This window comes from Dasypus novemcinctus, chromosome 8 (genome assembly GCF_030445035.2).
Source record: "Dasypus novemcinctus isolate mDasNov1 chromosome 8, mDasNov1.1.hap2, whole genome shotgun sequence".
NCBI classification, from domain to species: Eukaryota; Metazoa; Chordata; class Mammalia; order Cingulata; family Dasypodidae; genus Dasypus; species Dasypus novemcinctus.
The window spans coordinates 2,016,318-2,040,973 of record NC_080680.1 but is presented as its reverse complement, the minus strand read 5'-3'; the positions used below and the strand labels follow the sequence as shown (position 1 = coordinate 2,040,973).

At 42.0% G+C, this 24,656-nt stretch overlaps 1 protein-coding gene across 2 annotated transcripts in view; it reads right to left on the bottom strand.

Annotated features, from left to right (window-relative positions):
- Window positions 1–22,598, bottom strand: part of LOC101418024 (contactin-associated protein-like 3) — a 216,109-nt gene extending 193,511 nt beyond the window's left edge. The window contains exon 1 of one of the 2 annotated variants that reach the window (XM_058301400.2): window positions 22,404–22,598. In XM_058301400.2, the coding sequence (XP_058157383.1) occupies window positions 22,404–22,488 (85 nt within the window). In that variant the 5' untranslated portion in view covers window positions 22,489–22,598. The remainder of the gene's footprint in view (window positions 1–22,403) is intronic. The other variant, XM_071216563.1, reaches the window with a different exon arrangement.
- Window positions 22,599–24,656: the final 2,058 nt, after the last annotated feature.

Here is a 24,656-nt window from a genome sequence, read left to right as displayed (position 1 = left end):
TTGGCTCAAAAAATATGAGCTCAAGATCACCATGCAGTATCATTTGTACAATTTTTTTACACTTTTACAGTCATATCAAAGGACCTGATATGTGGAGGCATATATGTGTTTTGTTTTATTTTTCTCTCAGACGTTTATGATAAAGACAATCTAAAAAGTTTTTGTTCAAGGAAACCTGATAAATGTTTTACAGTCGCTGTATTTTTTGAAGTCTTAACTGAGTGAGTCAAATAACCTAACTTAATTAATACTAAAATACACAGAATTAAGAGGAGGAATATTTGAAAAAAAAGAGTAAATCTAAAACAAAAGGTTGTTACTTCCTTGAAAACACACAAACCAGTGAGTATCCATAAAAAGGGAAGTAAACTTTACAAAAATAAATAGCCTTCTAGGCATTATTATATTAGAGAGAGTCTTCAACTTTGTGGGAAACCAGAAAATAATATTTCTGCTCTTGGAGCAGTGGTGAGATTAGCATCCTGAGGCAAGGAAGGTTTAAGAATAGGATTCAAGACAGTTAAAGTGAGTAATAAACTGGCTGCCCTGCACCTCAAGCCAAAAGTGGTCAGTGATAGAAAAAACTGTGGGAACACTTCCACAGGGCTTTATGCTCCAATAATTAAGAAACTGAGAGTTTAATCTGACAGCACTGCACAGTCACAGAGTTCTGTTGCTAAATATCCACTAAGACTAAAGGGTGCCCTGTGCACAAAAAACCTGAGAAGAATGCTGACTCCGAGTGTCAGAGAAGATGTAAGTAATTCTGGGAGCCCAGGGACCTACATCATGCCACTGGTCAAGTGAAACCAAATCCACCAGGACCCACATTGATCCCTCAAGTTTGATTCTCATCTGTAAGTCCACATGTATTACAAGTATATCATTTCTGGGCTTAGTAGAGTGCAATTTTTCATTTAAACATAAATATTTGGGTTTGTTTTATGAAGGCTGCAAAGGAAGCTATCTGGTAGTGAAAATGCATGAAGGAAGGAAGAGTGAAGGCTGGGAAGGTGCTGGAAGCTGCAGAGAAGTGTGTCTAGATAATGTAATCCATTTAGTTCCAGTCCACAATATACCTGGCACCTCTCTCCAAGAAGGAGGGTTGACCTCCTTGCACCTCTATGTTATTTCATCTAGTCTTCTCTCCAACAGACTTGCACATAATTTGAAAAATGACATCAAGGAGCATGAAGTACATCATGTACTTGCTATGCTCTCTCTGCACTTGCAGTTTATGTTTTCTTAATCATCTTTTGCTACGTTTACAGTGCGTTGAGGATAATATGGTCCAAGATGTGTAATAAATGTTATTGAAGAGAAACCTATATATTTATCTCTTAAGAAATGGGGAAATATTATAAAATTTGATTGTTTAAAAACTGTATCAGAGAACATGTAAAAAAATAAATGCTGTCACTTATTTGTTAAAAGTACAACCCTGGAGTATTGGCACACCTTCCATAATCTTAAGGATCTGTAGTTGGGTGAGCCATTTAGATATTTAGCCTTGGTGGTGCCATCAGCAACTGTCTAATGGGGAGTCCAAAGAGCCAAAGCTAGAGTGTGTAGGGCAGAATAACTGGAGGTACCTTCAGAGATCGATGAGAAGACCCCCTTGAGTCTTCAGTAGAGTTCTGATACATCTGTGCATGTGAAGAAAGGATTAGAATGCTGGAAAGAACCATCCAAAAGGAGGCAAGAGAACAATCTCCAGAGCCTGCATAGGGATGGAAGAGTTCCATGTTCCCACCTATCAGAGTGGAAATCTTGTAATTCATAGGGCACTGAGTAAACTCAAAAGAGTATTGCCTTGTGTTGAGGAAAAATCAGGCCTAGATTTTCAAGTATATTTTTATCAAGAATACTGGATGCAAATTAAAAATTGGAAATTAAAGATTAGTGAACTTGAAGAACTAGGAACAGAAATGATCCAAAATTAAATACAAAGAGATAAACAGCTAAAGAACATGGAACAGGTCATCAGTGAGTGCTGAACAACTATGAATGGGCTAATACATGTGTATCTGGAGTCTCAGAATAGAGGAGGAAAAAGAAACATAATGGGAGAAAAAATGGCTGAAATGTTTACAAATTTGGCTCAAAAAATATAAACCCATACAGCTTAGAAGATCAACAAACCTGAAGAACAAGAAATGTGATGAAAACAGACCAAGGCATATCATAATCAATTGTATAAAACCACGGATAAAGGGAAATGTTTAAAAGGAGCCAGAAAAAAACCCACATTATATACAGAGGGAAAAAAGATAAAAATGAAAGTATATTTCTCACAAGAAACAAGCAAGAACACAAGGAACCACATTTTTTAACGTATGGAAAGTAAAAACTGTCAATCTAAAATTCCAGTCAGATGATCAACATCATAGGTCATTAAGGAATTGGAGGGAAGCGGACTTGGCCCAGTGGTTAGGGCATTCATCTACCACATGGGAGGTCCGCGGCTCAAACCCCGGGCCTCCTTGACCCGTGTGCAGCTGGCCCAGGTGCAGTGCTGATGTGCACAAGGAATGCCGAGCCACACAGGGGTGTCCCCACGTAGGGGAGCCCCACACGCAAGTAGTGCGCCCCATAAGGAGAGCCGCCCAGTGTGAAAGAAAATTCAGCCTGCCCAAGAATGGTGCCGCACACATGGAGAGCTGACACAACAAGATGATGCAAAAAAAAGAAACACAGATTCCCATGCCGCTGACAACAGAAGACAAAGAAGAACACGCAGCAAACAGACACAGAGAATAGACAACTGGAGTGGAGGCGGAGGAAGGGTAGAGAAATAAATAAAATAAATCTTTAAAAAGAAAAAAAAAGGAATTGGAAATTACAGGCATGATAAGATGCCACTACACACATATTGTGTGATGATCATATTAAAGACAGTCAGATGTGGCAAGAAGGAGAAATAGGAGATGCTTGCAAGAAAGTGTACTATACTCACAGGTACTAGAATCAGAGTTACGGCATGTGCCACTGGGCCACAGAGGGAAAATGTCAGAAGCATGAGACTCAACCAAATAGGAGGGGAGAAAAAGAGGCTGTAGACCTGGAGACAGTGCCTTTCACAGCACTACAAGGGTGGGGCTCCAGGGGTTGGTCAGTCAGGTCTATGACTGAGGAATGTCTTTGAATTTGGAAACCTGCAAAGCTGGATGGGGCTCTGAGCTAGTGAAGAAGGGAGTCTTGGGGTGCATATGTGACAGGGACAGCCTAGAGATTCACTATCAGGAAAGGATATCAGTAGCTTGTTGTGAGTGTGAAAGTACCTGTGATGAGTGAGGCATCACGGACCAAGTGTGAGCTCTTAATTTTGTTTCTCTTAGAATGGCTAAAATTAAAAAGACTAACCATACCAAATGTTGGCGAGAACATAGAGCAGCTGAAACTATCATACGCTGCTAAAGGAAAATGGTACAACCACTTTGGAAAACAATATGGCAGCTTCTTAAAAAGTGGAGTAGACATTTAGAATATGCCCCAGTCATTCTACATGGAGGCATGAATCCAAGGAAATGAAAGGACACGCCCACACAAAAATGCGAGCTCTGAGGTTCACAGCAGGTTTATTTGTAATAGCACCAGACTGGAAATAGCCTGAATGTCCAGCAGCAAGTGGACAGTAAAATGATGATATATCCATTCAATGAAAAACTACGCAGAAATGAAAAGCAATGTGCTATTGTCACATGCAGCAACATGGATGAATTGTGAAATAATTATGCTGAATAAATAAAGCCAGGCAAAAATGTTTTAAGTACTTTATGATTTCATTTGTATTAAAGAACATACAAACTAATCTGTAGATCAGTGTTTGCCTAGGAATGGGGGTACAGGGGAGCTGGAACCTCTTCAGATGTATCTGAGCATGACCTTGATTGTGGTGATGGTTTCACAGGTATACACATATGTCAAACCTTAGGAAATCAGTTCTTTAAATCTATTCTATTGAGGGTGTATCAAGTATGCCTCAATAAAAATGTAAAAAAGTATTTAGCACAGATGCCATTAAAATGTTTCTGGTAACATAATCGTGACACCATACACCAATTAATAAGTTACAAAAAGCAAAAATCCTGAGGCCCTGATCCCTAATTTTAAAATGGAGATTTTATATAGTATTTATGCAGTAACCAGGTAATTTTACACACTTATTCAATTTTTCAGTTTTTTATCGTTTTTCTTCTTCATCCTTTTTCTTCTATGTGGTATGATAAATAGAAATCACTGAAGACTCCAGTGCTTTTCATGTTAAGTCTTGGCTTATTGTTAATAGATAATATTTGTCTACCCTAAAAGATAAAAACAAAAATACACTGCTGTGATAACACTGAGATTCATTTAGTTTATCAGTATTTTTAGCAGGGATTTAACTAACTGAATTTTAATCCAACAAGCAGATAAGGTGGACCATAGATTCAGTAAAAAGAGAGCACCCTCTAGACTTTTCTCCTACTACCTGAGGCCTCCCATGCCTGAAGAGTGCTCAGAGCTCTGTCCTCAGCATCATCCGGCCTCCTTCTTCTGGCTTCCAGCTCTTGTTTTCTTGAATACCCATCTCACTCCTTGAATCCTAATCTCCAAAACCATCTAATCTGGCCTTTTCTAATGAGCTGCTCTCCAAACTCTTACTTGAGACGTCTTCCAGGTTCACCTCACCTCCTCTACTTCTAAACCAGAGATGGCAAAATGGTGTGCTGAAGCAGAATATAGCTTACAGTTATGTTCTGTTTAGCCTACAGAGAGTGTTTCATTTTATTTAGGTGCCAACATTAGAAATCAGGACATTTCATGTAAAAAAAATTAGGATTTCTGGCTTCTTTGGAAAAATCAGATGTGCTATCACTGGACCTATATTAGTGCATGCAACCAACTCCAGTTGACCACGGACTCCACCACCTGACATCAGTAATTTCTTTTATCTGTTTGGCCTCTTCAGGCATTTGAGTTTGTGATCCTTGCTCTCAACCCAGGGCATCACTTTTCACAGTACAGCTCTTTAATGTTAGCCACCAGCTGGACAAGCTAAAGGTTAAAAGAAAAAAGTGATCAGAAATTCAGATGGAGAGCATACTTTGTGCTAAATACTGCCCTAGGTGCTGGGTATATAAGAATGATTAAGGGACAGTGGGTGTCAAAATCAGGCCTTGTCAAGTACTGCCTGCAGTGCACTGTGATGATAGCTTTATAATAGACTGAAACGTACTGGGAGAACCTCCAAGATGGCAGGACAGAGCCAGTGACCCATTCAGCATGGGAAAGGCAAGGAGTAAGATCCTGCAGAAGGAGTACATATTCAACAGGGCCACAAGGAGTGGGCAGAAAGTGCTGGCAGGAGAAGGAGGACTAAGAGGAAGTCCTGGGCGAGCTCACAATTAAAGGAAGGGAGGGCAGTGCGTGAAGAGGAGGAGCCTTTCACAGAGTGTGTATGTGTACCAGTGTGCCTGTGAGTCGGTAAGTGTATGTGTGTGTGTCTCGTAAGAAGGCATTTGAGAAGTGTAAAACCATCAGGTAAGTGATCTTGTGAGAAGAAGATTACGCCAGCAGCAGGATAATCAATAGTGTGGAACGACATGAGCTCTACCGAGAGCTCGAGCTACCTGTAGTCTTTCCAAATCGAGCAGCAGTGCTCACTCCCCAGGGTCCACACCAGTGTGGCCCTAAAATTCGAATCAAGAAGGCTTCCCCAGGGTCAGTGATACTTTCACCCTGGAGGCAATCACTCCCGGAACAGTCGTGAAAGCTGGACAATCTGGACTGGCGGTCAGAACCACGTGGAAGGAAATATCAGACTCTGTTTCCTTCCTTTGCAGACCGTGGTTCAGCTTCGGCCCCCACCCCTCTCCCTTCTACCCATCTGTAGACAAGCTGATAAGAAACCTGCCTTTTCCCTCCTGGGGTGCTGACTGGGAGATTCAACCAAGAACCCCTGCCTTCATGCAGAGCTCTCACCCATGCCCTAGCCACAATAAAACCCAGGCCAGGCTCTCCTCCCTGTCGCTCCTGCTGTTTGGACCTGTTTGGGGGCCCACCCTCCTCTCCCCAGAGACCTCATCTGTGTAAGTAACAAGCCTTTTACTACCCCCTTGGTGTGTGCAATATCATCGGTCTCTACAAACAAACCAAGTTTTGGCTGAGAGTCCCGCCTGCCTTTGCATGGTGAGATAGCACTAGATGACTTCAAATAACCAGACAGATGACAGGACATACATGTTTCTGGCTCTAATGATTTAACCTATTACTGCACACACTTCAGGGTCTACTGCCTCAACCAAACACATCTGCCTAGCAACCTGATGAGTCCTTTTCAGCTAATGGAAAAACACGTGAAACTGAAAGAAGTTAAACACTAAGGTTGCTAAGGACAAGTTAACACAAATAGCTAAAATCTTAAAGACTTCATTATTTACAGCAGTATGATGTTACAGAAAGTCAAAACAGATCCTTGCACTCTAGGAGTCTCAGCCTCTATTATTTATTCTTAGTCTAGGTTTCTATTTCTATTCTTATTTTGTAACATTAGCTCAGTAGCACATTATTAATGATAATATTGTGGAGAGTGGAAATACGCAGTACAAATATTTTTCCCAGGGTCACTGCCCCAGTCACATTTCTGATTTGTTTCAATAGGAACAATAATCATGGCTAAAATTCACTGAGGATTTATTATGTTCCAGGAATTATTTATGTGTATATTAAATAACGCAATCTTCATAATAGCTCTGAGATAGGTTACTAGTATTGCCTACATTTTTAGATACAAGGCACCTGAGCCACAGAGACGGTAAGTAAGTTACCCAAGGTCACCCTGCTGGCATTAAGCTGGGAAACCTGTATTCCAACCCAGGCCTTCTGTTCATCACCCTACACTAGTTTGCCTAAAAGAAAGCACGGTTCACTGTGTTAGTCCATTTTAGTGAATTATACCACTTTATATGTCATACACAAACAGTATAGTTGCTGTTTGAAATAATGATGCCAGGATCATTTTATTCATACACCTACACTGAGAACTCTTGCTATTCTTCTGGAAATAAAATGAGAAGCAAGCTTCACTTGAAAATGGAAATATTCTTTAAGTATATAGCATGGGCACATCATTACAGTGCTCAATCCTAACAGCAGGTTCTCCCGACAGTAATGACCCGCCATGAACAGACATGGCGTTACCCAGCCCCGAGCAGGATGGCCACATCTGAGAACACAAGGGGAGCCTGCTCTCCTGGGACTCGTCCCTTGAAAAAGTCCCCAGCTCCCAGACCCGAGTGGACCTAAGGTCCTGAGTATCAGGGAGATTTCTGAACACATCTGTCCTGCTCCCCAAAATGCACTGGCCGTTCTGTCTGCTTGTTCATCCTCTGTCCTGATGTGCATTTCCAACCCCAAGTCCCAGCCAGCCCGTAATCCAATCACCTAGTTCTCATCAGGCCCTCTGCACTTGGATTAGACGCTGTTTCTCATATGAACTAGGGCTTCTGAGGATGTCAACCACAAGCTCGTCCCAGCACCCTGGCTACAGACCTCATGCATGGAGTTTGTGTTCTCCACGTCCCACCTACATACGATAATGATGTCTAATATACCCGTCCAAGGCTTCCTCTTTCTTGCTCTTTGTTTTTGGGTAATTGTCCCATATCTGGTTTTTGTCAGCTATTATAACTCTTTGGGCCAGAAATTGTTATGCATTTTCCTACTGAAAGAAAATGAAACATTCAAAACCCACCAGTGGATCTTTTCATGGATAAATGAACCACTTCTTGGGGAGCTCAGAGGTACTTACATGAAAATTTGTTTGTATTAGGTTCCCGACAGAATGCTTAAAAAATATACATGGTGCTTCTCCACATCTTCCATATACTTTCAAAATAGCATATTTTAAATATGTCAATTCCTTTTGCCAAGTAATTTGGCAAATATTTACTGAGGGTTATAAGCAGGGCACTGTGGGGACAAAGAGATGTGATTCTGTTTTCGGGAAGTTAAAAAACAAGGTTGGGTAGGATATAGGAAAAATAAGAATCCTTATACATTGTTGGCGGGAATGTAAAATTATGCGGCAGCTATAGAAAAGTTTGATGGTTCCTTAAAAAGTTAAACATGGAATTACCCCCATGTCCTGACGATCTAACTCCCAGGTATATACCCAGAAGAACTGAAAGGAGGGACTCAAACAGATACTTACATGCCTATATTCATAGCAGCATTAATCACAATGGCCAACCGATGGCTGGGTAAACAAAATGTGCACATCAGTACAAAAAGGGAATACTATTCACCTAAGAAGGAATAAAGTTCTGATATATGCAACAATATGGATGAACAGGGAAATCATTATGCTAAATGAAATAAGCCAGACACAAAAGGACAAATATTGTATGATCTCACTGATATGAAAGAAACAGAATATGCAAACTCATCGTCAGAAATTAGAATATAGGTTATCGGGCTGGGGTGAGGTGGAGAATGAGGAGCTACTGCTTAATTGGTACAGAGTTTCAGTGTGAGGTGATGGAAAAGATGTGGTGATGGATGGTGGTGATGGTGACACAACATGAATGTAATTACCACTACTGAATTGTATGCTCTACACTGGTAAAAAAGGGAAATTTTATGTTGTATATATATTACCAGATATATTAGTCAGCCAGAGGAGTGCTGATGTAAAGTACCAGAACTCTGTTCGCTTTTATAAGGGTATTTATTTGTGGTAGAAGCTTACAGTCACAAGGGCTTTAAAGAGTCCAACTCAGTCTACCTTAAGAGGTACTTTCTCACCCAAAGTCTGTTGCCATGTGTTGATGCAAGATGGCGGGCCACGTCTGTGAGGGTTCAGTCTTCCTCCTTCCTCTTATAGCTCCATGGTCCCAGCTTCTTCTGATCTCAGATGTAGGCTGGCATAAGGCTCATCTCTCTCCACGGGGCTTGATTATTTCCGGACTCAGCTGCTCTGGTCTCTACACGAGGTCAGCTGTAGACTATCAGGCTCATCACTCTCCCTGGGCCTCTGTCATGTCTATGGAGCTGTCGCTATTCCTCTGTGTTCTTCTCCTGTGTATGTACTTCCATGTGAGAGTCTATTTTATCTCCACCAAGAGGGTGGGGCCTCAACCCTGCATGCCCTAATGATGTGATCAAATAAAAGCCCTCATCTTGGTTTAATAAAGTAAAAGTGAAACCTCTAAATCTAATACAATCTAATAGGTCCAGAAGAACAGACCAGTTTACAAACACAATCCAATATCTACTTTTGGCATACATAAACAATATCAAACTGCTATACTCCACCCCGTGAATTCCAAAAAGACATTACAATATTCAAAAAACCTTATTTCAGTAGCAATGCTAAGTGCAAAATCATATGACGATCAGTTTATAGAAATATAGTTTGTCCCAGGGCAAAGCTCTGTCTGGCTGTAGACCTCTGAAACTTACAAAACCATTTATCTCCTCCCAATATATAAATGGACAGATAGTGGATAAACATTTTCATTACCATAAGAAGAAACTGGGAGGGAAATATGCGTCATGGGTCCCCTATGTTCTGGAAACCTGCAGGGCACACTTCATTAGATCTGAAAGTCTAAGGGTCATTCTCAAAATGTTAAGTTTCTTTTCCCTGGGGCCTCATAGGGGCCCACCCTTTGCACACGCTTGCCCAATAGCCATTTTCAAGAACATTGGGGTGATAGCCACACCTTTCCTGATCTCTGGGGTAGAGTCTTATCCCCCTAGTACAGTGAGATGAAGGCAACGCCCTCGCTAATCTCTGGCACACTTGCCCAACCCTCTCAGAGCAACTAGTTGGCAACTTGGCCTTCCCTAATCCATGCGGGACAGGCCCACCACTCTCAGACCTATGGGAGTTAAACTTACACTCTCCCTAACCCTTGGGGAATGTGTTCCACCCTCTCTGTACCCTGGGGTGGCAAAACTCTCCCTGAACAGTGGGTGGGAACATCTGCCCTCTTCAACTGCCAGAGCAAACTCAGCCTCTCTATATGCAAGGGTGGTGTTTCTTTCTTGGCCCAAGGAAATGTCTTCATTCCAGATCTCAGCTTCTGTGGTTTACCTCTTAAAGCCATTTTCACTTCCACCTTTCCCCTCCATGTCCCTTTCAGTCCAGGCTGACAGTGGTTTCATTCATAGAGCTCTCTCAAAAAGCCTGTTGGTTTAGCATGCAGGAAGCAGGGGTCCAAGCCATCAGACAGTAAGACTTTCCACAAGTTCTTCCTGGATAACTGCATTTTCAATCCTGACTTATAAGTTCTAAATATAATTATTTCCTCAAATGGTGCACTATCACCTGGGGAATTTCTGGAATCAGTTTCTGTTTTCTTTGTGCCCAACAATTCAGTTCTCAGCTTATTTCTCTCATCTAGCATTTTACCATAAGCTGCAAGGAGAAGCCAAGCTGCATTCTCCAAGTTTACTTTGGAAAGTTCTTCAGCTAAATGCCCAGGCTTACCATTTTCAAATTCTGCCTTCCATAAAACATCAGGATTTAATCTTGCTAAGTTCTCTGCAATTTTAAAACATGGATCGCCTTTCCTCAAGTTTCCAATAATAGTTACATCATTTACTTCTAAGACCTCATAGAAAGTTTCTTAAGTGTCCCTATTCCTATCAATTGTCTCTTTAAAGCAATTTAGGCCTTTTCAATCAAGCAGCTCACAATTCCTCCAAAAAATATCCCTTACTAATTTATAAAACTGTTCCAGCATTTTGGTAATTGCAAAAACACAATCCCACTCTCTGGTACCAAGTTCTATATTAGTCAGCCAAAGGGGTGCTGATGTAAAGTACGAGAACTCTGTTCGCTTTTATAAAGGGTATTTGGGGTAGAAGCTTATAGTAACCAGGCCCTAAAGAGTCCAACTCAAGGTACCCTAAGAGGTACTTTCACATCCAAAGTCTATTGCCATGAGTTGATGCAAAATGGCAGGCAATGTCTGCAAGGGTTCAGCCTTCTTTCTTCTTCAGGTTCCATGGGTCCAGCTTCCTCTGATATCAGCTGTAGGCTGGCATAAGGCTTGTCTCTCTCCCCAGGGCTCAATACTTTCCAGACTCAGCTGCTCTGGTCTCTATACAAGGTCAGCCATAGACTATCAGGCTCGTCACTCTTCCTGGGTCTCTACCGTGTCTATGGAGCCATCTCTATTCCTCTGTGTTCTTCCTGTGTGTGTGTACTTCCATGTGAGCCTGTTTTATCCCCACCAAGGGGGTGGGACTCAATCCTGCAGGCCCTAATGATGTGGTCAAATAAAAGCCTGCATCTTGATTTAATGAAGTACAAGTGAACCATCGGAATCTAATAAATCTAATGCATCCAGAAGAATAAACCAGTTTACAAACACAATCCAATATCTATTTTTTTGGAATTCATAAACAATATCAAAATGCTACACCAGGAAAAAAAAAAAAGTTAAAACCATAGAACTGCACAATATAAAGTGAACCCTAATGTAAAATACAGAATAAGTATAATAATATTATAATAATATAATATATAACTATTATATATTATATAACAATATAATAATGATAATAATAGAATATTATAATAATACAGGTTCATCAGTTGTAACAAAGATACCACTCTAATGAGAAATATTAGTAATAAGGAAAACTAGGAGGACCAGGGAAAGGTAATATAGGAACTCTGTACTTTCTGCATGATTTTCCTGTAAGCTTACACCTGCTGTTACAAAGATAAAATCTCTGGACTCAAACAGGAAAAAAAAATCTGATGTAGGAGGCAGACAGATAACCATCTGTTCTACGAAGCAGAGAAGAGCCTGAAAACTAATACTGCCCATAACATTGTTTTTCAATAGATGCTAAACCAATTGCCTAAATAGACGGAGCAATTTCATTTCTTAACGAGATTTGCAGAAAAAGGCCCTAGTCAAAGGGGAACCATCAGTTCCTGGCTCTACTGGTGGATGGGAAAGGCACGGGCCACTCCTTAGCTGGGTCGCTGGGTTCCAGTGGTCACTGGATATTTTAGGAAAGAGAATCATTGGTATTTCTACTTACTCAACCAATGTTTATTGATAACCCACTGTCTGTTGCTCTCAGAATAAAGGAAGGAGAAAGGAAAAATAATAATAATAAGGAAGCCACTGCTCTCTGGGATGGGAGAAAAACAGGTAAGTGCATAGTATTTCAACTGGTAATGAAAGCCATGTTCCGTAAAAAAAAAGAAAGTAAAAGAAGAACATTCTCTCCATTAGTGTTCCTGGGCAGAAAGATCTTGATCTTGGTGCTGCCACACAGGAGGAGGCTGGCAGTGCCTCAAGCCAAGTACTAGGAGAACAGACTTGAAATGTGGTGGGAAGCCAATCCCGAGGTAACATTTCATCACCTGGATCCAGCCCTGCCTGAAATGAAATGATGGCCTTTGTAAGGGAATGCCAACCAACAATTCCCCTGTTTTGTTTAAGTCCTGATCTTGTTTCCCATTCACATTACAGTGATACAAAGAAAAGGATCATTTTCTGGCACACATACAGCAGACCTCTGATCAAAGGAATTTTGTCACTTACAAGGAGAATCAGTGAAACTGCTGGGAATCTCATAAATCAGGTTTCTAAAGTAGATAAGCAGGCTCAGCATTATAACGAAGAATAGTAAATTATTATGATCAAAATTTTATGTTTTATTAGCCATTGAAGTATAGTCCAATAAAGATTATTTGACTTTCTCTTTAGGGATTCGACTCTGAAATTTGTCAATTGTATTATGTTCTATATCTCGAATTTTTTTCAAAAAGTTGCCTTGTAACTTTAAAAAAGCAAACATTAATTTGGTGTTTGCTCTCTTAAACTCTCTTAAATGTATCCTTAAACTCTACTCAAAGAATTGGCCTTCTATTCCCCAACTTTCTTTTAACTCTTCGCAATGTTGGCACATTTCACACTTTGTAAAAGGATGTGCTCTGAAGTGTCAAGCCTCACAAGGTTTTCTTATCAGAACTTCCAAGAGCTGATAATAAAACATTGCTAAGAAGCCTGAGTCACAGCACAGGGGACCAGCAAGCCTGATGATACCACACCAAGTATTTACAGCTTCCTTTAAATGTTGTACTACTTTTAGTTTATCAGTTCTCCTATACTCAAGGTGCCGAATATCTAGAACATAGCAATTTAACAAAAACTATTTAACAAGTTCATCATTTTAATCACTGGAAGTCTTTGAACAGATATCTACAAAAATGTATCATTTTTCTAAAAATAGCCAAATCATAGACACAAAAACAGCTGCAAGTTCTTAAATTATTTTATTCCATAAATATAGGTTTTAATTAAAGTTGCTTTCCTGGACCTGAATCAAATTATTGAATTGCCTTCTAATGCTAATGGGGTTCCAATGATATCTATATCCCTTGAAACCACATCCGCGTCTTAGTGCTGTGTCCTCGAAGACCAGAATCCAGGTAGGACTCAGAAGTGGTGAGAAGTGCTGTGGGGTATGAACGTCTGCATATTTTTTAGTTTCCTTGGCTGTTTAGGCAACTACTATGAAACCAGTTGTGCTAAACAATGGGAATTTACTCATGCACAGTTTGGACGCTAAAAGAAAGTTCAAATCAAGGTGTCATCGACGCGATGCTTTCTTCCCAAAGACTGGAGTTCTTGGCTGGCTGCTGGCCATCCTTGGTCCTGGCTCCTCTGCCACATGGACTTTCCCTTCTCCCAGTTCTGTTGCTTTGCATCTTCTGGCACAATGTAGTTTTCTCGCTCGCTTGGTCGGAATTCCCTTCTGCTTATAAAGAACTTCAATAATAAGATGAAGCCCCCTCCTGACTGGCCTGGGTCATCTCATCAGAGGTCCTACTCAGGATGGGTCCAGCCCACAGGAATGGATGAGCGTTCAGAATTTGTTTTCCGGGGCCCACACAGCTCCAGGCCACCAGAGCACACTAACCTGCTAGAGCACAGAGTGTCCAGGGCACACAAAAAGGCAACAGCATCGACGGGGTCAGGGCAGATGCTCTCATACTTATTAAGGGCTCACATACCCAGAAATCCAAACTGGAGACTTTGTGTCCCGTACGGGTAGCAAATAAGAAATACTCCCATTCCACCTGCCAACACAGCCTAATCTGATACATGCCACTTCCATTGCTATCGACAGTGATTTCTCCTTCTCTCTTCAGCTCTAACAAATCACCCTCCCCCAAGACATCTGAATGTACTCGCACATAGACACAGTAGTAATTCTGTCACTCCATCAACTCACTACTCCAAAAATACTACATGTAGCTTAATTTTATCAAGATCTCTGGCTGCCTGGGAACTTACAGATTTTAAAGTACAAAACAAATGACTATCTTTGAACACTGCAAGTAGCACCTGACTTAATGTATATAGGCGGCAGGTCACTTCCGCAGTAATTTCACTGCTTGACTGAAGGTTCCAGGGAAATCCTCTGTTGGGGCTTGAATGCCACAAGTAATGGGGCTGACAGTAAAAAGGAGTGTGTGGGGACCACAGATCTAGAACACTGAGTTCAAGTGGCTGAGAAAGGTTATTTAAACCGTGACAAATTTCAAATAACATTCATCAGCCCCTTCATAGTGGGTGGAACTGTACCCTCAGAAAGATACATCCAAGCTGAACATCAGAGGGTAACATTATTTGGAATAACAGCTTTTGCAGATGGAACCGAGGGAAGGATTTCAAGATGAGATCATCTGAGATTAAGATGGTAGTTAAACCCAATGATAAGTGTCTTTCAAAAGGACAGGGAAAAAAAGGTAAAGGGGAGCTATGGAAGAGAAGGCCACGAGTGAACACGGAGACCGAGATGGAGTGCTGTGTCTAGAAGCCAAGGCTCACCAAGGGCTGCCCACAGTTACAGCAGTGAGGAGAGAGGCATGGCAAGGAGCCTCCCCCAGGGCCTCCAGAGAGAAACAGCCCTGTCCACAGCTTGATTTTGGACTTCCATCCAATGGAACTGAGAGAGAATACATTTCTGTTGTTTGAAGCCACCCAGCTTGTGGTCATCTGTTAGAGCAGCCTAAGGAAATGAACGTGCCCCTTCTTCCACAGTGGCACAAGACAGGCATGACATTAAAAATTCCTTCCAGTCAACCACCACACCAGGGAGCCAAGAGTGCCTACAACTGCAAGCAGGAGAATTGCATCCAGCATGCATGTGGAATCTAACCCCCTCTTGATATAGAGGTGGAGTGGACATAGCCATCCCAGGGTCCACAGGATGGAGGAATAGAGTGTGGATTAGAGTGGGCTTACTGATATTCTCCTATGGAACATTGTGATTAGTAGTGGAAGAAATTGTAGCATTGATGTGGAGAAAGTGGCCAGGGTAGCTGCTGAGGGTAGGGAGAGGAAAGAAGAGATATGATGCGGGGGCAGTCTCGACCTGGAGTTGTCCTGGGTGGTGCTGCAGGGACAGATGCTGGACATTGTATGTCCTGCCATGGCCCACTGGGTGGACTGGGGGAGAGTGTAAACTACAATGTAAACCACTGTCCATGCGGTGCAGCAGTGCTCCAAAATGTATTCACCAAATGCAATGAATGTGTCACAGTGATGAAAGAGGTTGTCGATGTGGGAGGACTGGGGTGAGGGGGGCGGGGGGTATATGGAGACCTCTTATTTTTTTAATGTAACATTTAAAAATAATAATAAAGAAGGGAAAAAAATTCCTTCTATATGGGCTGTACCCACAGACCATGTCAAGGGATAAGTCACACAACATTTAAAAGAGCATAAATGTCAGTATGTAGCTTATAATACAATATCCTTTTAAATGACCCATCTGAAAATGTTTAATTTGCCAGTTTAAAAAGACAACATTAACATATTTTCCCTCCATGAGTACTTAATTTGAAGTACTGCCCAGGAATCATTTAATAAAATAATAAAAGGCACAGCACAACTCTCATATATTACACCATTTTTTTTTCCTTTGTGACTTATGACCTTAGAGGAAGTTTGTTTAAAGCACCAATAAATGGGTATATATTTAAATAATGACTATATAGCTCCTAATTTTAAACAACTTAAAATAGCAAATGTTTTATTATTCAATTATTTTCCAAATTAGTACATCGAAAATATCATTATCTGAAACTTAAGGAGAATATTTTTACTCTTATTGAACAGTAAAGCTTTCCTAGAACCAGAAAGGAAATTTCTTATAAAACAACCACCAAACTAAGCACACTTATTATCACACAATGCTATGTGTACATCCTCTAAAAATATGCAAAACTTAAGTGAAAGAATTATTTTTAAAAAATTAAAAATATGGCTCTTACAGAAATATAGAGTACATCCATACCAAAAATGAATAGTTCAGCAATAAGAGGATTTTTAGGAATGGGGAATTTGTGGGCATTTATAAAACAATGTTGGAATGAGATCACCAGGTTATATAAAAACCAATTAATACCCAACAGGGCAAAAAGCACTTTGGAGTTATCTTAACTCCAAATATAAACTTGACATGAAACATCTGTGTGTCTGAACTCAAATCAAATAGTAAGTGACCAAGTCAAATATGAATGCATTCTTTCAGATAATTAAATAATCATTGGGTAGACCTATTAAACTGTACAAGAATGAAAGATCACATCACATCCTCTTTTGCAATTTTTTACAAAATTGTATATAATTTTTCCTAACAGTTGATAAAAACATTTAAGCACATAATTCTACATTTCCAAAAATCAGCCTGACCTTAGTATTTTTAGGATATATCTTCAAATACCATAAGTAAGGATCTGTTTACTAGTTTGCTGGAGGGTCTTTCCAAGAAGTGCAAGATCAAGTGCCTACTAAAACACTTTGCTCTATGTGCTGTGATCCCCAACACATTTCACCACCTTGATACACAAATTCCCTGTCCGACAGCTCCACAGGCACCCCCTCTCCTGGGCTCACCTACCTTAACCAAGCCGATTAACTTAGAGGATGGAACTCGCTCTAGTCAAAAATTACACAAGCTGTCAAGGTAAAGAAAAGTCTGAAAAGCAAGATCTGAATCTGTATTAGCCAAGGTGAAAATTCCTTAATAAACTACACTGAACCTCTTAGCATTCACGGCATTTCTGGAGATTGAATGTGCTCACTTACTCACTGAGCAATAAACAACGTTGACAACACTAAAAAATAACTACAAATAATTCCTGTTCTCTGAATTGTTAAGATTTCCAAAAAGCAAAATCTTTTAGAAGAGACGTAGGGCAAACACATTACTAGGCCTTTATTTAAATAAAAGCTTGTGATTTCATGCTTCTTAGCACCTACAGCATTATGTTCAGTGCCTCCATTCTGCCTGCATATGGTTTTACACCAGATAATTAAGGGTAAATGTATCATCATGTTGGTGAAATGTATACACTCCAAGTATCTATTATCTCACTACGTATGTTATTTCTATTTTAAAATGGTAATTGTGACAGCTGCAGTTTGAATTTTGTGAACCCCAGTAAAGATTACTTTTGTGAACTAATCCATTCCTGTGGGTGTGAGATCCTTTGATTGTTAGATTCTATTAAGTGGCCTTGATTAGATCACTTGAATATATCACTTTTCATATGAAAAAGCGAGGCCTGACCCAGGCTGGATCTCTGCCCTCTTACTGGAGCCTTACGTAAACAGAGACACAGAGACAGACAGGGAGGTGCCGTTTTGACCCAGCCCTGTGAGAGAGGAACGGAGCACTCCCAGCAGCTGGGACTGAAGCAGTGAAGCCCCTGAGAGGCTGGGACCATGGAGCAGCTCACAGCTGAGGGGACGAGCCAGATGCCACGTGGGACGGCACAATCATCAGTCGTTGACTTTGGTGAGAAAGCATCTCTGACAATACCTTGATCTGGACATTTCACGGCCTCAAATAGCAAGATTTTCCTCTAATAAAACTCCCATTATAAAAGCCAGCCCAGTTCTGGTATATTGCACTGGCAGCCATGTGGCAACCTAAGACAGTAATATTGTATGATAATTTAGGTTACGGGATTCTATTAAAACATTGTCACTAAAGATAATGTAGAGTAATGCTCTAACACATATTGGAGCCTAAGCTCCAGTGAAGTTAGGGTTCCAATCCAACAAAAATTCTCAAATTAAGTTGCTAACAATGTTTATTACTTAGGTCAGGCAGCAAGTGTTATATGAAGATCATGGGTTTGTTTCCTACGATGGCCAAAGCAACTGGCTTATTCCACAGCCCCACACATGGGCAGAGACCTTTCACCTGCAAGCTTCTGGATTTTATGGGAAGGAGAGGAGGTATGAACAGATTTCAAAAATACAGAATATCACCCTCAGAGAGTGATTTAAAGTGTACATTTTACCTGCAATGGGCCAGAACTAAATAATCTCTTTTTCATTTTTTTACTTTTTTTTTTGCAATGAGGAGGTCACTTTGGAGAGGGAGAGGAAAGAGAAGGAAGCTTCTAGAGAATATTACATGTGCTGAGATTTATCAGTGCAGGGACAAGTCAGTTATACTCACTAAATTAAGTACCCGGATCTACAAGTATCAAAATTGACATCAAATAATCACCATCAATTACCAAAATTTCTAACGTATTCTTCAGTCCTGTTTCCGGAGATGGTGGGGAGCAATATTCATCAGCTAAAACTTGTACTTTGCTTATATGGGTGAAATAATTCAGCTGTAAGTGAATTTAGAATCATGTTATTCAAAAGTGGAGAAGGGGATGAAAATTATTCCTCAGCGTGATACTAAATCTATGAGACAGATTTACAACACTAAATAAGTAATCAAAATGTTGACATTTCTTATTCTAATTATATCTATTCTGTTCCCCAAAAGGTACTGAAACTCATCAAGAAATGGCAGATTCACAGGGATAATTACAGAGAGTTATCTCATTTCTCCATTTGTGTCTCTTGGTAGGAAGTGAAGGAGCTGAAAATTGCCTCTACAGAAACTTCTAGAAACAAGACTCTAACTTGGAATCAATATTCAAACTTTTCTCTCAAGTTGCATCAAAAAACAGCTCCATACAATAACGATCTCTCCAATTTTGACTTCTTAAGAACAAAGAATTATAGGTTAAAAGGCCAGATAAGTGCTCACATTTTCTAGAAAGATCAGATCCTGGGCCATTATTTTGACCACACCCAACTTGTTTTATCTTCACAAAGAGAGAGAAAATATAGAGCAAAACAAAACAAAACAAAAAAAAGTCCGGGTGGAGGAGAGAACAGGTACATGGTTTTACGCCATTTCAAAACACATTTTCCCATGCAGAATCCCCCAATTTGCCATTTTCCACTGACTTAAAAGACCCCTGTCAGAATATGTTCTAATCCCTGAGATAGCAAATGTTTAGGGCAGGTGCTGTTCCTTGGGAGATTGGCTTTTATAACCCTTGGATGAGAGAATTACTCCTGAGAACCAGCTGTAAACAGAGTAAAAATAGCACTGGGTTCATTTAAAAGATTTCTGCATTTTTCTAAATTTATACGCAGTTCTCATTAATTTCTTATTGGTCCTCAAGAATATTTTATTAGTTTTAAAGTCTTGCCTGAAAGGATTATTGATGCTCTTAAAACATTTCTTAAGAAAAAAGTGTTAACCCTCAAAAAGCTTCAGAACTGATATTCGTAATTTCTTTTTGGTGCCCTTAATCATACCCTGCTGACAAACACTTGCTTAGAAATCCTTAAATGATTGGGTAGGCATGAGATAGACCTCTCTTTCCCATGAATTAGTAAGAGAAGATTTCAAATACAATTTTCATATACCTTGCTCACACACATACACACACATATACACAATGGCTTCCCAGATCATCAGGAACTAAAGAAAAATTGGTCAAAACCAGATAGTTTATACCACAATGGATTTCATTTACTATAACGTCTGCTGTTAGAAATCATCACCAAGAAATTATCAAATGACACCAGCAAGAAATTATCAATTGCAACTTGTCCTACCTCTATGAACCTTTATATCTACAGTCATTGAAATACGTATTTGACACTTGAAGAACTAGCAATAACCATCTCTGTCACGTGGTGATCAAGGACTCCAACTTTAGTATTTAAAATGTCCTAAGCACCCCTTCTCAATTGAGAGGTAGAGGGGGCATCGCCATACCAGCATCCTCAGGATTGGGGAATAAAATATAGATTAGAGTGGACTTACTGGTATTCCACTATAGAATTATTGTGGCTCTAGCAATGGAAGAAATTATATCATTGTGGAGACAGTGGCCACGGGAGTTGCTGAGGGCAGGGAGAGGGAAGAAGAGGTGTGATGTGGGGGCATTTTCGGGACTTGGAGTTGTCCTGAATGATATTGCAGGGACAGATGCAGGACATTATATATCCTGCCATAATCCACTGAATGGACTGGCAGAGAATGTAAACTACAATGTAAACTATAATCCACGCTGTGTAGCAGTGCTCCAAAATGTACTAATCAAATGCAATGAATGTACCACACTAATGAGAAAAGTTGTTGATGTGGGAAAAGTGGGGGAGGGGGTGTGGAGGCATATGGTACCTCCTATATTTTTTAATGAAACGTTTTGTATGATCTATGTGTCTTTTAAAAATAAATTAAAAATAGGTTTTTTTTAATTTTTGTAAAAATTTTGGGGAAAAAAATTTAGAAATTGGGAAAAAAATGTTCCAAGCAATTCAAATTTACATAGGTACTTAATTTACTGAACTTTTAATAATAACATGAGCAATCTTAGGTAAAAACTTAAAACTTAAAACTGGCATCAGCCATTGTTTCATAAAGAGCTGAGTTTAAAGACACATTCAGTTCTGACATGTATATCTTCCTATACACAGAGCCTCTCAGAGCAGGGGACCTCCTAAAAAGAACGCTCCATGTGAAAGAGAAGTGCATTTTATCTCTTCGTGGATTTCGGGGATTAAAAATCAAATAAAAATGAAAATGTATAACAATGAGTCCTGCCAGTATAGTGTGATGACAACGAAGGAATCAGGTCAGGCTCTGCTGCCCTAAGGAGAAGGATTTTTGAAGCCACGTTTTCCCCAACTACTAGTGACCTCCGGTGACTGACTTTATAATTGTATTTCTGTAGTTAGTAGGTTAAAATATTTTCCTATTCACGTATACAAGCACATCACTTAGTGCTGGTCATTGTTTAGTTTCTTTGCAAAATAGCAAGTGCTACTGTAGTGCAGGACCTAAAGTTGTGTTTCTTGTTTTTAAATTTTGTGGAAACCTCCCCATTTTCCTTAATCCATGGAGGTTCCACAAAGCTAAGTTGAAATTGTGTCTGAAACACAGGGCTGTATTTGCCTAAAGGAAACTGGAGCTCATTTTTAGGAGTGACTCACACAGGAGGACATGAAATGAGCTAAGGCTAAAGATGACAGCACAAAGGACGGCAGCCCGGCGGCATGGGGCGGCCCCTGGGGTGCCCGGCTTCTCCCCAGTTCCAGCCTTTCAGAGCAAACTTCCTGGCGAGCGCAGAGCGATGCCCCCCCAGGGCCAGACCTGGATCAATGGGCCGCAACGTACATTTCTAAGCGGGACTAACACCTTCGTGAAAGGCACACAATCTTCTACTCCCCACAACCTGATTTAAAAAAAAAAAAAAACTCTGGGGGGGGGGGGGGGAAGGGAGCGGAGGGACTTAAGATTCCTCCAGGAAGGCCGAGGCCTGGGATGGAGATCGCCATCGGAGTCAGACTTGAAGAACTTGGTTTTGATGTGCAGGTTCAAATGCGTGGAGATGTGGCATCTTTAGATCAGACTCCACGGATCTACTGCGAACCCGAGAGCTTCGGTCTCCACCGAACCCACAAAAATCGGAAAAGGAACGAATCACCGAATACAAGCGCGGAAACTTTGACAAGAACATGTTTTAGAAGATCAAATGAGGGGCAGGCCGCTCTCCCTCCAGGTCGAAGCCGCCCCCACGGGCAGGGTCTCTCCCCCCACCCACTCCCGGGGGCTCCCCGCCGTGCCCGCGGCCTGCGCGCCCGCGCGGAGCCCAAGCGCCGCCACCCGCGGGGCAGGTGCAGGGGGCCGCCGGGCGTCCCCTTGTGGCCGTAATTCCCCTTCCTATCTAAAGGGACCAGCGAGCGCCCGGCGCGCCGAGCTCCGCGGAGCGCTCCTGCCAGGTGGTGCGAGAACTTGGGCTTCCTGGCGAGGAGCGCAGCCCGCAGCCCAGGCGCCAGCGCCCCGGCACCAAGTGAGCGCGGGCGGCGCGCGCGGGTCTCCGACCTGCCGAGGGCAGCAGCCGCGCGCAGGCCCCCAGCCGCGCCGGCGGGACTCGAGGCTCTTCCCCGCCTCGGCTCGGAAACGCGCCGCCAGCCCGCTCCGCACTGTTCCCGGGGCGCTCGAGCCCCATGCTAACTAAGTGCGCCCCGCGAGTTTCCCAGCACGGCCGTACTCACAGGCGCTTCCCGCTCCCGCGCGGCTCCAGCTCGGAGTGGACAAAACCAGGAGCAGCTCGAGCAGGAATCCAGGGCGCGAGTCCATGGTCACCTGCCTTGGGGGTCCCCGCCCCGAACCCCAGGCGCGTCCGGAGCCGCTGCGCGCCGGCGCCCGGGCTGCCGCGCTCTCCCGGCCGCGCTCGCCGCGCGTCTCCCGCGCCCCCGCGCCGCGCCGACTCGGGCGAGGCCAACCTGCGGCCACACCCACCCGCTCGCTCCCACCCGCCGCCCGCGCGGGGCCGCGATCGCTGCGCCGAGCGGGGCCGGGCGCTCCCGCGTGTCCCGGGCGCCCCTGGCGGCGGCAGGTGGGAAGTGCGAGGCTGGGAGGCTCCCCGGGCCCGGCCTCGCAAATCATCCTTCCAAAGCTGGCTCCCCCGGGGGGGTGCCCGGGAGAGGGTCGTCACAGCTGCGCCCCCACCAGTCACTCCTTCCTCTCGGGGCTTTCCACCTGCAACAGCAGAACCACGGGAAGGCCTTCAGGCCGAGGGAGCCAAGCCTTATGAGTGCAGTAATGCCGGAGTGTTAGGCACGCTAGTAAACATGGGTCTTTTTTTTTTTTAGTTGAAGAGAAGTTAGGACGGAAATAACTAACCAGATGTGAAAAAGAATAGCATTCCAAAACCCGTTGTAGAGAAGAATATCTGTGTTTTATCACGCCATTTAAAGAAACCTATACAGTATGCCCCTACTCAGCTCCAGTGTCAGCTTTTTGTTAAGTATGTTCCTACTTGGCGATTTTATCGTTATGTTCAGCAGATATATGAAACCATAAACTGGCTACCTAGGAGGAATCTTACTCCAAATACCATCCCCAAAGTGACCTGATGTGAATTAGATGGGCTGAATTAGGTGAGCAGATTTAATTGAATGGAAAGTTTTAAAACAACCTCTATGGAACGTGTTTTGCCGCTTTTAAAATAAGTTCCAAAAAGAATGCATTGAAATGATGGAAGGTAAAGGAAAAGGTCTTACCATAGAAGACTGCACAGTATAATGCTAGTATCCAAAAAGTCCACAAAGAGAGAAAGGAACAGAGATGTCTAAATGCCTGCCCTTGGAATAAGTCGCCAGTCTACTGCCCCCTTCAACTCCCTGAACAGGCTCTGGGCAGACGTAAATGAATGACCAAAGAGGAGAGAACCACACCAGATCAGTATGCTCCTAAAACCATCCCAAACGCAGAGCATATGTGTTGAGCCCATGGGAACAGGGTGCCAGCATTCCTGCAACACCCGAGTTGATCAAAATATCTAAGGAACTATGGCAGGGCAAACTAACTTGAAAACAGAACAGAAACAGTGTTGTCATCATTTTATTCCTATTTTGCAGGCAGGGGAAAAATAACAGGAATAGAAGAATTTCAATAGTTTGCCTAGGCCACCGAGTTAACAACTAGAAGTTCTGAGAATTTGACCAAAATATGGAGCTTCTGACCCCAGCTTTACGTTTTCTTACTCGTATGCAGGACCTGTCAGAATCGGGATTGTCGGCAGTGCTAGTGAAAAGGCTGACATCAAAGCGCAGAGGGTGTGGTGCGTTTAGAACTTCAGAAAAAGGCCAGAGGTGTCAGGTGACGCCCATCCATTCCCCAGTCACTTAGCTGTCCTGTGTCTATTGTAAAATATCCAGGACTGAACCTTTCATTTCTAATTGCTTAAGGCAAGTATCAATTAGTGATTCACATAAAGGGTCTACATTTTTAAAGCAACTTATATATCAGGTTTTATATATTTATATGTATATATGACTCACATCATATCTATCATATAGTGAGATATATGGACACAGCATTCCTTTGAAGTAAATAGTGTATTATTATGCCATTTAGCAGAGAGACTAGACCTGAGAGCGTTTAATGGATGTGTTTGAGAACACTCAGCAAGCTAGGCTTGGAAGCCGGGTCCACTGAGCTCTGGAGTCCTCCCTCACAGGACATCAAGGTTTCCAGAAAAGTTGTCATGCTCTGAGAACACCCTATATATTTAATTATTCACAGGAACCAAACAAACAAGGAAAGCCCTTTAAAATGACTGAGGAGGAATCTCACCAATTGATGCTGATAATACAAATAAAGGACAAAGTTGGGACATTACTTCAGCAGGCATTTAAGATGCATTTGTACAAGTCAGTCATAAGGCAGTGACAGAAAGGACACAAGAGTTCAGGCCTGGCAGCGGACTTGGCCCAGTGGTTAGAGCATCCATCTACCACATG